Raw genomic sequence first — 11,839 nt, forward strand, 5'->3', positions numbered from 1 at the left:
GCCTTCTGGAGGGCAAGGCTTGAAGGGCTGTATTGCGGGGGGCAGTAGAGGTGAGTGTCATGGTGGCAGAGTGGGCTGGTGGTTGGGGTTGGGTAGAGGGGGGGCTGAGGGACTCCCCACATCTCCCTCACGGGTGTGTGATGGGGCTGGCCACCCTGCCTCCTGCCTGAAGCCTCCGCACTCAACTGCTCTTGCGGTTAGGTGAGGAGGGGAAGGAGGAGGGGAGAGCTGGCTCCCTGCCTGGCATGAAGGTGTGTCCAGGTAGCAGCCTGGACACTGGCCAGCGGGAAGCTGGGGCAGGAGACCGGAGGCTGCTTCTGTGGACAGAGAAGTGAGCTGAGTGTCTGCCTACGGGGCACCCTTCTTTTCTCAGTAGAGCCTGGTGCCTCTCCTCTGGGCTCCATGTCCCCAGGCTCCCGCCCTGTGGACATCACCACAATGGGCCCTGTGCAGTCACCCATTACACCTGGTTGGCATGAGAAGTGGCACCTGGTATCCCTAGAGCCCAGCACAGGGTGGGTGCTGCCTGTGCTTCTGGGACCCACATGGCTCATTTCCTTCCTTCCGATGTAGAGGGGGCGGGGCCAGGGCCTGGCCCCCCCCTCTGTGCTGCTGATGCTCAGGTGAGCAGGGCCCATGGCTGCCTGGCTTGGAGAGAGGAGGACAGCCGCTGTTGCTCCCTCAGGCCCCCTTGCCCTCACCAGCCAGGCCAGGCTCTGTTCTTTCTCTCTGAGTGCCCCACCCCTCCTCCAGCCTCCTACCTCCATCTCCCAGGCACGGGCTGGGGACACGGTAAGCTCTGAGTGTGAGCAGCCCGTCCTGGGCCAGCCTCTCTGGCCAGCCTCTCCGCCCGCCCTCTGAGGGGCCTCCCTCTCCCTGCCGGCTCTCTGGTATTTTCTTTCCCAGGTGTCTTGGGTGAGAGGCGGTGTGGGCGGGGCTGGGGCAGATGCAGGGCAAGCTGCCTCCTGTGTCCTAAGGGAGCCCAGGGACAGATGACACTCCTTTGCAGGACAAGACCTGGGAGCAGAGACTGACCAGAGAGAGAAAGCCAAGTGGCCATTCATGGCCTTCAGGGGGAGGCCAGACCACCCCACATGGAGAGGCAGGAGACCAGTCTCCCAGGGGCTCCCCTCTCGGAGCCCAGCCCACACTGGCTGGCTGATGGGCAGGTGGGGCGGGAAGGAGGTTTGGGGAAGGCTTGGGAGGGGCTGTGTACTTTCTTAGGGAAGGAAGTAGCGGAGGGGCCTGGGAAATTTAGTCCTTTTATTTTTATTTTTAAAACAAGGTCTCACTAAGTTGCAAAGTGCTTTGGTAAGTAGCTGAGGCTGTCTGCGACCTGCGATCCTCCTGTCTCTGCCTCCTGAATGCTGGGATTACAAGCGTGCACCACCACGCCCGGCTTAGCTTTTGGGTTTAGATTCAGACAACCTGCACCCAGAGACAGGAGGCTAAACGCTAACCACCACGCACACCTGGGGGAGGGAGGCAGGGGTGCAGGAGGACGGCATGGGGATGCAGTTAAAGGGGTGAATTAAGGGGGGCCTCCAGGATGGGCGTTCATCTAGACACACAAATACAAACAGAACTCAGCTGCATCAAGGGGGAAAGCACGGGGAGGGGTGCTAACGGTGGGGGGTGCAGCAGGCCCTGGCTATGGAGAGGCTGCCCTTTCACCCAAGTCTCTAGAGGCACCAACTCTGCAGGGGTCCCTGTGGTCAGCGCAGATGGCAGGGCGCCTCTCCTCGGCCCCAGAAAACCAAGGAAAACCTCTGAGCAGGTCACCCCGGGGAGGGGCATTCTGCCAAGAGCTGAGGGGGACCCTCTGCTCTGGGAGCCACTGCTGAGGGGTGGAGGTTCTGGGGCAGTGAAGATGGCTGGGGCTGAGCCAGAGGCAGGGGAGGGCCAGGCTGCATCCTTTCCTGATTGGAGGAGGAGGCTGGAGCGATTGAGGAGGAAGAGAGAGGAGTGCGTGGAGTTGCTGGGCCACGCGCATGGGCCTGAGGCTGCCAAGGACTCGGATGCTAAGAACCAAGCACGGAGCCCAGAGGGCAGCGGAGGTGGGGAGGGGACGCTGAGGACAGGGCAAGGGAGCTCCGTGCCCCACGCGCCAGCCCGGGGCCCCTGCTGGCTTGCAGTGCAGGGGAAGTGGCCCATCGCCCCCTACCTTCTCCCGGGCCTGTGGTGACGTTAGCCTCAATCTCCGGGCCGTAGGCGAAGGTCTTGGCTCTGATGCGGAACCGGTAGGTCATGCCCTCCGCCAGGTCTTTCACCTTCAGCCACAGAGGGCTGCTCCCCTTCACGTCCACTGTCACGATCTTGCTGACCCCTGGGGGAAGTGCACCGAGCAGGGCTTGCAGCGGCCAGCGTGCGCAGGGCCCCCAAGGCCACGGGGTTCTGCGGGAGGGGCCTGAGTCCCAGACATGGGCTCAGACAGGCACCCCTGAAGCAGGCTGAAATGTGGCGCCCAGCCCATGTGCCCTCGCTGCTCCACAAACGGTCCTGCCAGCCGTCCATGGGGAAAAGGGCTAGGGTGGGTAAAGAAGGTTTGCACCCAGGGGCATTTTACCTCCAAGCTGCAACCCCAGGCCTTCTTAAATTTTGTATGTGTATACGTATGTATGTATGATACGGTACTGGGGGTTGAACCCAGGGGCATTCTACCTCTGAGCTACACTTCCAGTCCTATTTTTTATTCTTTATTTTGAAGCAGGGTCTCACTAAATTGCAGAGGGCCAACCTCACTGAGTAGCTGAGGCTGGCTTCGAATCTGTGATCCTCTTCTGTCAGCCTCCCAAGTGCTGGGATTACAAGTGTACACCATCATGCCTGGCTTTATTCTTTATTTTGAAACGGGCCTCACTAAAGAGCTGAGGCCGGCCACGAACCTGCGACCCTCCTGTCTCGGCCTCCCATGTACTGGGATGACAAGTGTGTGCCACTGCTCCCAGCTTAAGAAGTGTGAGGAGGGCTGTCCTGTCTGTGCCCTCAGTGGCCCCAGAATCCTTTAGCACTCACCGCCCTGCTGTGCTCACGACTGTGCCCTGCATTGGTTGAACCCCTACTTTTATCCCCCAACGTAATATGTCTTGCAGAACTTGGACTCTAGGTATCAAGTGTCCAGGAGCTGGAAGGGACACTGGTGACCTGCTCCAGATCTGACCTGGCCCCACCTCCAGCTTCCACCTCAGTCCTGAGGTGTAAAGTGGTATAAACTGAGGTCCCCCTGGGCCCCCACCTGCCCTTCCAGGTTCTTGAGGGCACAAGAAGCGGTCTCCATCCCAAGCCAGAGGGCAGGCCTGGGCTGAGACAAGAGTCTCAGGCCCCTGTCCACGGTCCGCACCGGTCACCATGAAGGGACAGGCTTTGCAGCTTGTGAGCTGGCCCCGGGCCCCAGTGCTGGCCCCGTGTCTTTGGCTTCAGTTTGTTCCTCTACTGAGCCCAGGTATCAAGAGCATCCTACGCTAGGTGTGGTGGTGCACCCTGTAATCCCAGTACCTGGGAGGCTGAGACAGGAGGATCGCAGGTTTGAGGACAGCCTCAGCAAATAGTGAGCCTCTCAACATCCTAGTGAGACCCTGTTTCAAAACGAAAATAAAATAGGGCTAGGGGTGTAGCTCAGAGGTAGAATAGAGTACCTCTGGGTTCAATCTCCAGTACCATCAGAAAAAAATAATTCTCTGCCTGGAAGCTTAAGATTGTGTGTGTGTGTGTGTGTGTGTGTGTGTGTGTGTGTGTGTGTGTGTGTGTTTCTGGGGATTGAACCCAGAGGCATTCTACTTCCAAGCTACAGCCTACGCCCCATTTTTTATTTCTTACTTGGAAACAGGGTCTTACTAGGTTGCTGAGGGCCTCTCTAGGTTACCAAGGCTTTGAACCTGGATCCTCCTGTCTCAGCCTCCCAAGTCCTGGGATTACAAACATGCGCCACCATGCCTGGCTGATACGGGGAGGCTCTCACAGCATCTAACGTGTGTAGCGACAGGGACGGGGCCCCAGATGAGAGCCAGCCCTTCCTTGTGAGGTGAGGGTCTCGGGGCCGTGCAGGGCGGATCCCACTCACCGTCCACTGGGGTGCAGGGCTCGTAGACCAGCCTGTAGCCCTCCAGGATCCCGTTGGGGAACCGCGGGGCTTCCCAGGACACGTTCACGGAGGTGGTGGTCAGCTCGCTGAACTTGACGGAGCCGGGAGCGCTGGGGGCTGGGGAGACAGCAGAGTTTTGTTTCTTCCTTCTGTGGATGTTCAAAGTCTTGGACTTGGCTCCAAGAAAATAGCAGGCGGTTGGGTCCCGGCCCGGGAAGAACAAGAGTGGGAGTGCGGGGCTGCGCCCCCAAGGCAGCCGGAAGGGTCCTGGAGTCGTCCCCCCCCCCCCAATGTTAGCACTTCATTATTCAAACCCAGAGTCCCTGGACTGGGAGAAAAGGAAACTATTTTCCCCTAAAGTTGGGGAATTTGGTCTTCCTGCTAAGCTCTGAGCCTTGGCTAGCGGCCCAGGACAAGCCACTGTGATACCTCCAGGGTCACCCTGGGGCAAGGCTCTTTCCTGGCTCTGTGGGGCACCCCTTTCACTCTCCCCTTAGAGAAGATGATGGGTATCTGGGCCCCAGAACACGAGGCCTGTGCTAAATAAGAAGATGCCAGAAACGCAGGGGACCAAAGCGGCTTCCTCCCATCCCTGGGATTGGCCCTGAGACACCATGCTGCGCAGAGGAGCCGAGCCAAGGGCCGTCAGATGCTCCGGAAGAAGTGCTTCCTTGGACTGAAAACCCTGGAGCAACCCTAAAAATATGGGAGTGGGGGCCATCTGAGTGGGGAGCAGAGAGCCCGCCCCCCTGGCCCCTCTGCAGCGTGGAGCTGGCGCTGGAGGGCCAGGCTATTTGGCCCTGCCTCCCCGCAGAGCTAATCTGGACCCATTTGCTTCCGGCCCCAGTGCATCTTTGAAGGAGAGAGGCCCTTTCCTGCCTGCCCCCGGCGGGCTAGAGGGACGTGGGACGGAACACTCTGTCCTGCTGCTGAAGTCACAGGGTCTCACATCCGCCCATGATGCGGACAGAGAGTGGCTGGGACAGGCAGACAGGCAGACGGACACATTCAGATGTTCAGCCAGACCCCAGGGAGCGCGTGGAGGGAACCGGTTTTCCTAGAACCAGGGCTTGACCTCAGAGAGGATCGTAATTGGGAATTGACTCTGGAAGTCAATTCTCTGCAGCTTTTATTTTTAAAATGTTTGGCCCTAAGCTGGGCGTGGTGGTGCACACTTGTAATCCCAGTACTTGGGAGGCTGAGACAAGAGAATCGTGCAGGTTCAAAGCCAGCCTCAGCTACTTAGTGAGGCTCTCAGTAACTTAGTGAGACCCTGTTTAAAAAACAAGAAAAGAAGGCTGAGGCAGAAGGCTCCTGGGCTCCATCCCCATTAACACACACACACACACACACACACACACACACACACACACACACACAGTTTGACTCTGGAGATTGAACCCAGGGGCATTCTACCTTCAGCTTGCCTGTCTTTCTTTCTTTCTTTCTTTCTTTCTTTCTTTCTTTTCTTTCTTTCTTTCTCTTTCTTTCTTTCCTTCCTTCCTTCCTTCCTTCCTTCCTTCCTTCCTTCCTTTGTGGTACTGCGGTTCCTGGAAACCCTTCTACCTCTGGGCTACACTCCTAGACACCTATTTTTTATATTTTTATTTGGAAACAGGGTCTCTTAAGCCAGCCTCGCTGGCTTCGAACCTGCGCGATCCTCCTGTCTCTGCCTCCCAAGCGCGGGGATGCTCCACCATGCCTGGCTCTTCTTTTTTTGTGGTACTGAGGATGGAACGCAGGGGCATTCTACCTCTGAGCTATATCTCCAGTCCATTTTTTTATTCTTTCTTTTGAAACAAAATCTCGCTGAGTTGCAAAGGGCCTCACTAAGTAGCTGAGGCTGTTCGCGAACCGCGATCCTGTCTCAGCCTCCCGAATGCTGGGATTACAAGCGTGCGCCACCACACCCGCTCCCAGCCCTATTTTTTATTCTTTATTTTGAAACGAGGTCTCACTAAGTTGGAGGGCCTCACTCAGTGCCTCATCCGCAGGGCCTGGGGTGGCGAGAGCTGGTTTCTGGGGACAGCGAGCTGTGCTCCCCTGCTGCAGGGTGTCTTATGGGCGCCTGGGGACTCAGCTTAGACCCTCAGCAGGATAAGGCAGCTGCCTCCACTCCCTACAAGAGCCCCAGGTGGGTCCAACCCCCAGCTCCTTCCCACCTGCTTGCTGGGTCTGGCCCCGGGTGGGGGCGCTCCTCGGCCCATCGCCGGCGGCGTTAAAGGCCGCCACGCTGACCATGTAGGCCGTGTAGCCGGTCAGGTTCTTGAGTTTCACACCGTTCTCAGCCAGGAAAAGCGTCTTCACCCGCTCCGTAAGATTCCACCGCTCGGCCTCCCAGAAATAAATCTGTGGGCACAGAGGCAATGCGTCAAGGTGAGGATGCTGGAGATGCCCAGCTTTTTATTTTTTATTTTGAGACAGGATCTTGTTAAGTTGCTGAGTATCTTGCAAAGTTGCTGAGGGTGGCTTCGAATCTGCAATCCTCCTGTCCCAGCCTCCCAGGTACTGGGATTCTAGGCATGTACCGCCATGCCCAGTTACACACAGCGGGGCTCCCTCCTGCCCCTGTTCACGCGTGGTCCACAGACACCTTTGCTGCTGTGAGTCACTCAGGAAACAGTAAAGAAGCATCTCTAAGCCAGCTTGGAAACTTTTCAGAACTTTCCTTTTCATAGCCAAAGAGCCCAGCCTCAGCTAGTCTGGGTACCACGGGGCAGAGCCCTGTGATGCTTAGCTCTGCAGTGCCCGTGGAGTCTTGCAGCCTCAGAATACACATCCTGGAGGAGTTTACTAATTCTGCCCTGCAGGATCCTAGCTGGATTGCTAGTGCACCAGGTGGAGATCACCTGCCTGATGGGGCTCCAGGGGCTGCGGCGTCCCGTCACCTGTGAGGCACCGGGTCTCGGCCACTCACCCCTAGGCCTGCTGCGTGAGCTCCCGCAGGTTAACAAGACCTCCGTAAAGCCCGTGCACTCTACAGTTTGCAAAGCCTGGTGATGCATGTACACTCTAGTGTGCCAAGCCTGCTGCCGAGGAGGACCCGGGCTAGCTAAGGAGGCAGGCGGCCGGGGCTGGCTTCTGGTGGCACTGTTCCCCAGTAGTGGGACCTGGCCGGGCCACCCCACAGAGCTGCAGTTTTGTCAAGTATGTGGTGGGGTTCAGGATGCCACTTGGTCAGCATGAGGAGTGACAGTCATAAGGGCCAAGGAATATGGCACAGTGCCCCCCCGGGGCGGGTTGGCTAGCTTCCGAAGGCCAGGAGCAGTCGATGGCTCCCAGCGCTCCCCCTGCTTCATACCCAGAGAGGGCTTAGTGTTCCTAATTGGGTACTCACAGCAGATGATGATGATTCGTTTTGTGATACTGGGGATTGAATCCAGGGGCATTCTACCTTTAAGATACTACCTAGCTCTATTTTATTTTGAAACATGGTTTAAATTGCTGAGGGTGGCCTTGAACCTGCATCCTCCTGTCTCAGCCTCCCAAGTACTAAGATTACAGGTGTATGCCACCATGTCTGGCTTCTTTTTTATTATTTATTTATTTATTTATTTATTTTTTGGTAGTACTGGGGGTGGAACCCAGGGACTTTTCTACCTCCAGGCTATACTCCCAGACCTATTTTATACTTTATTTGGAAACAGGGTCTCACTAAGTTGCTGAGAGCCTCACTAAGTAGCTGAGGCTGGCTTTGAACCTGTGCGATCTTTCTGTCTCAGCCTCCTAACCCCAGCCCTACTTTTTATTTTGAAACAGGGTCTCACTGAGTTGCAAAGGGCCTCACTAAGTAGCTGAGGCTGACCAGAAACTTCAGTCTTCCTGTCTCCGCCTCCCAAGCACGGAGATTACAAGCGTGCGCCATCACTCCCAGTTTCTCTTTTTTATTTTTAATGTCAGGGATTGAGTCTGTATTGATTGATAATAAGGGCAGTATTAATTGCTAATAACAAATTTTCATACTTAGGCAAAACAATAAAATCCTTTTCTCTGTCTCTAAGCTGTCAGCTAAGAGCTGCAGCCAGAGTTGACCTTGGTTAGCTAAAAGTTGGCTGTTAGCCCAGCTGAACACTGAATGTTAAAACACAGACACCTACACTTAGAAAAAGAATTATATAGACTCTCACAACAGTTTAGACTAAAGTTAAAAGATGAAAAAGCAAGCTATATTAACCTGATATTAATTACTAATAGCATAAACAGTTATAGCTCCCTGAAACTTCCATACTTTAAAAGACTATATTTCTGTGTCTTTTTTTTTTATTACAAAACTTGCTTTCAATATAATAAGTAATTTCTAGCAGACAGATAGGGAAAAGCCAAGAACTCACCAAGGACACAAGCGGACAATATATGCTTTGAATAAGAGTAAAAATAAAGCCAAACCGAAGTGGGCATATACCATGCAGCCCCCTGACCTTGCCAACCAGGTCACACGTTTTGATCCGTGATGTCAGACCCGCCCATCTCTGTGAGGATGGACAGAGAAAGCTAACAGAAAAGCTCACACAGCAGAGATAACCAGAGGCCTGCACCTGCGTTTGATGGGAAAAGAGGAGCAATGGCTAAGCAGGATGGGAGGAAGGAAAAAATAAATTCTTATAAAAAACGTTATGTGTGCAGAGACCTCAGTACCTTACTTTCAGGGCACTCCACTGTGTCCCTCTGACGCAGTGCTTTGATTGCTCTGTCCCTTCTTTCTACCTTTGTAGTAGTGAAACTTAGCTTAGGGGCATTCTACCTCCAAGCTACACCCTCAGCCGTATTTTTTATTCTTTATCTTGAAAGATTGTCTCACTGAGTTGCAAAGGGCCTCACTAAATAGCTGTCTGCGAACTGTGATCCTTCTGTCTCAACCCCCCAAATGCTGGGATTACAAGTGGGCACCACCATGCCTGGCCTGTATCTTTTATTAAAGTAGTTAAGAACAAGAACCCATGGTGACATCCAAAACCATTACGTGTGTGTGTGTGTGTGTGTGTGTGTGTGTGTGTGTGTGTGTGTGTGATACTGAGTGTTGAACTCAGGGGCATTTTACCTCAGAGCTATATCCCCGGACCAATTTATTTTAATTTTTATTTTGAAACAGGGTCTTACTAGGTTGATGAGTCTCACTCTTTGCTGTGGCTGTCCTGGAACCTGGGATTCTTCTGTCTCAACCTCCCAAGTACTAGGATTGCAGGAGTGTGCCACCATGCCTGGCTTTTATTTTTTATTTTTGGTGGTACTGGGATTCCTGGAAACCCTTCTACCTCCAGGCTATACTCCCAGACCTATTTTTTATATTTTTATTTGGAAACAGGGTCTCTTAAGCCATTGAGGCCTCTTAAGCCATTGAGGCTGGCTTCGAACCTGTGCGATCCTCCTGTCTCCGCCTCCCGAGTGCAGGGATTACAAGCATGCGCCACCATACCTGGCTTATTTTTTATTTTGAGACAGGGTTTTGTTAAGTTGCTGACGGTCTTGCAAAATTGCCGAGGCTGGCTTCGAATCTGCCACCTTCTTGTCTCAGCCCAAGTACTGGGATTACAGGCATGTACCACCATACCCAGCAACACATATTAGATTCCTTTTTGCTACTGGGGATTGAGCCAAAGGGCATTCTACCTCTGAGCTACACCTAGCCCTATATTTTTATTTTTTATTTTGAAACTGAGTCTCACAAAAATTGCTGAGGTTGGCCTTGTACCTGTGATCCTGTCTTAGCCTCCCATGTACTGGGATTACAGGTGTGTGCCATTATGTCCGGCTCACAGCAGATTCTTAAAACTAGTTTCAGACCAGGCATGGTGGTGCACATTTGTAATTCCAGTACTTGGGAGCCTGAGTCAGGAGGATTGCAGGTTCAAAGCCAGCTTCAGCTACTTAGTGAGACCCTCTACAACTTAGTGAGATTCTGTTACCAAAAAAAAAAAAAAAAAATTGGTCTGGGCATATAGCTCAGAGGTAGAATACCCCTGGGTTCAATCTCCAGTACCGAAAAACAAACAAACAAACAAACAAACAAACAAACAAACAAACAAAAGTCACTCCCCCCAAAAAACTCCCACCAACAAAACTAGTTTCAGAACTTTGAACTGAGAACATCCTAAAAACTGCAGCCAGGCCCCAAACGCAGGGAAGATTGATCATTTGGCGCCACCTGCTGGTCAAAGTGGTTTCTGCATGCTACCTGGCTTAAATTTCTGTTCCTCCTCCCCTGCCCCTGTGTGTGAATGCCACTTGCATTTTCCAACCTTGCCCGCTCCCCCCCACCCCCGCAGAGCCTTCGTGAATGGGGAGATGAGTGAGTGAGGAGGTGGTCATTGGTGAAGCCGTTCCCTCTCCCACTGGGACTCCATAGGAGTTCCTACTGAACCTCCTGCTCAGGAGAGTGGTCAAGGGGGGTGATCTGCACAGAGATGGTACTTGGGAGTGTCAACTAACAGATTGGACCCAGAGGCATTCTATCTCCAAGCTACACCCCCAGCCTGTTTTTATCTTGTATTTGGAAACAGTTTCACTAGGTTGCTGAAAGCCTAGATAACTTGCCCAGACTGGCTGTGAACCTGTGCTCCTCCTGTCTCAGCCTCCGGAGCCCTGGGATGACAAGTGTGCGCCGCCACGCAGGGCTCAACAGAACCTCTTAGGCAGAGCGTGTGGCTTGATTCCTGGGGGACTCCGGCATTCAGGGCTTGAGTGGGGACCGCAAAGGAGGGAGAGCAGGGACAGCCAGCCGGAGGAAGGAGAGAAGAGAGCAGAAGAGGGCGGAGCATCCTGGACTGGGGCTTATCAGCAGCCCCAGCCAGGAAAGCCCGGGAGGGTGGCGGGTGGGGACCTGCCTGTGTTCAGGGGAGCTCCAGAGGAGGCATTGCGTGCAGGACGTACAGAAGATTATTTTCAGGAATTCTGCTAAAGGGAAAGGGACCAACCAAACAAATGGTGGCAAATGGAAGAAAAACACGAGGTCAGGAAGGGACGTCAAGAGGAAATCAGGCTGTGGTCCCCGCGACTGGGAAACTGAGACGGTGGAGACCGGCCGGGGCAACTTAGTGAGCTCCCCAAATAAAAAGAATACGTAGGGCGAAATAGAACAGGTGGACTGTCCCTGGGTAAAAGAGGGCTGGAGGATGTGGGTCAGTGGGAAAGCACCCCTGGGTTCAACCCCAAGCAGCATGTGCACGCACACAGACACACATGCACAAAACGTATTTCAGAATGCTCCGCCCCCCCTGTGGACCGCAGGCCCCGGGAGAGGAGACAGTGAAGGGGAGATGGTCGCCGGCCTGAGCCACCCTCTGGGTGTGGGAGTGGTCAGGGCCCAAGGGTGCCAAGGGTGGCACAGACAGTAACAAGTGCCTGCAGAGGCGCGTCTGGTTTGCTGCGTAGCACTCACTGGACCTTCGTTAGAAGATGACCGACAGGGAGAGGGACGGATGCAGGGTGTACTGCGGCCTGAGCCTGGGAGCTAGTCCCCGCGGGGCTCGGGCAGCATGGCCGCGCACACCCAGGGGCTCAGGAAACATTTGCTGGACCAATCAATGCCTTCTAGTAGACCAAGGCCAAAGGGGCGTACCACGCCAGTCACCACTTCCCACCACACCCCCACTACTCTTTGTTTTTAAGTACTGGGGATTGAACCCAGAAACATTCTACCTCCAAGCTACACCCCAGCACTGTCTCTCTTTCTCTGTTTGTCTGTCTTTCTCTCTTTATTTTGAAACAGGGTCTCACTATGTTGCTGAGGCTGGCTTTGAACCTGTGGTCCTCCTGTTTTCA

At 54.1% G+C, this 11,839-nt stretch overlaps 1 protein-coding gene across 1 annotated transcript in view; it reads right to left on the bottom strand.

Annotated features, from left to right (window-relative positions):
* Window positions 1-11,839, bottom strand: part of SDK2 (sidekick cell adhesion molecule 2) — a gene marked incomplete at its 5' end in the record, with an annotated part of 304,863 nt that overhangs the window by 23,649 nt on the left and 269,375 nt on the right. Inside the window, 3 exons of the mRNA XM_080712340.1 lie at window positions 2,165-2,326; window positions 4,061-4,198; window positions 6,244-6,430. Coding sequence (XP_080568466.1) covers window positions 2,165-2,326; window positions 4,061-4,198; window positions 6,244-6,430 — 487 coding nt within the window. The remainder of the gene's footprint in view (window positions 1-2,164; window positions 2,327-4,060; window positions 4,199-6,243; window positions 6,431-11,839) is intronic.

Source organism: Muscardinus avellanarius (genome assembly GCF_963383645.1).
Source record: "Muscardinus avellanarius genome assembly, chromosome: 16".
NCBI lineage: Eukaryota > Metazoa > Chordata > Mammalia > Rodentia > Gliridae > Muscardinus > Muscardinus avellanarius.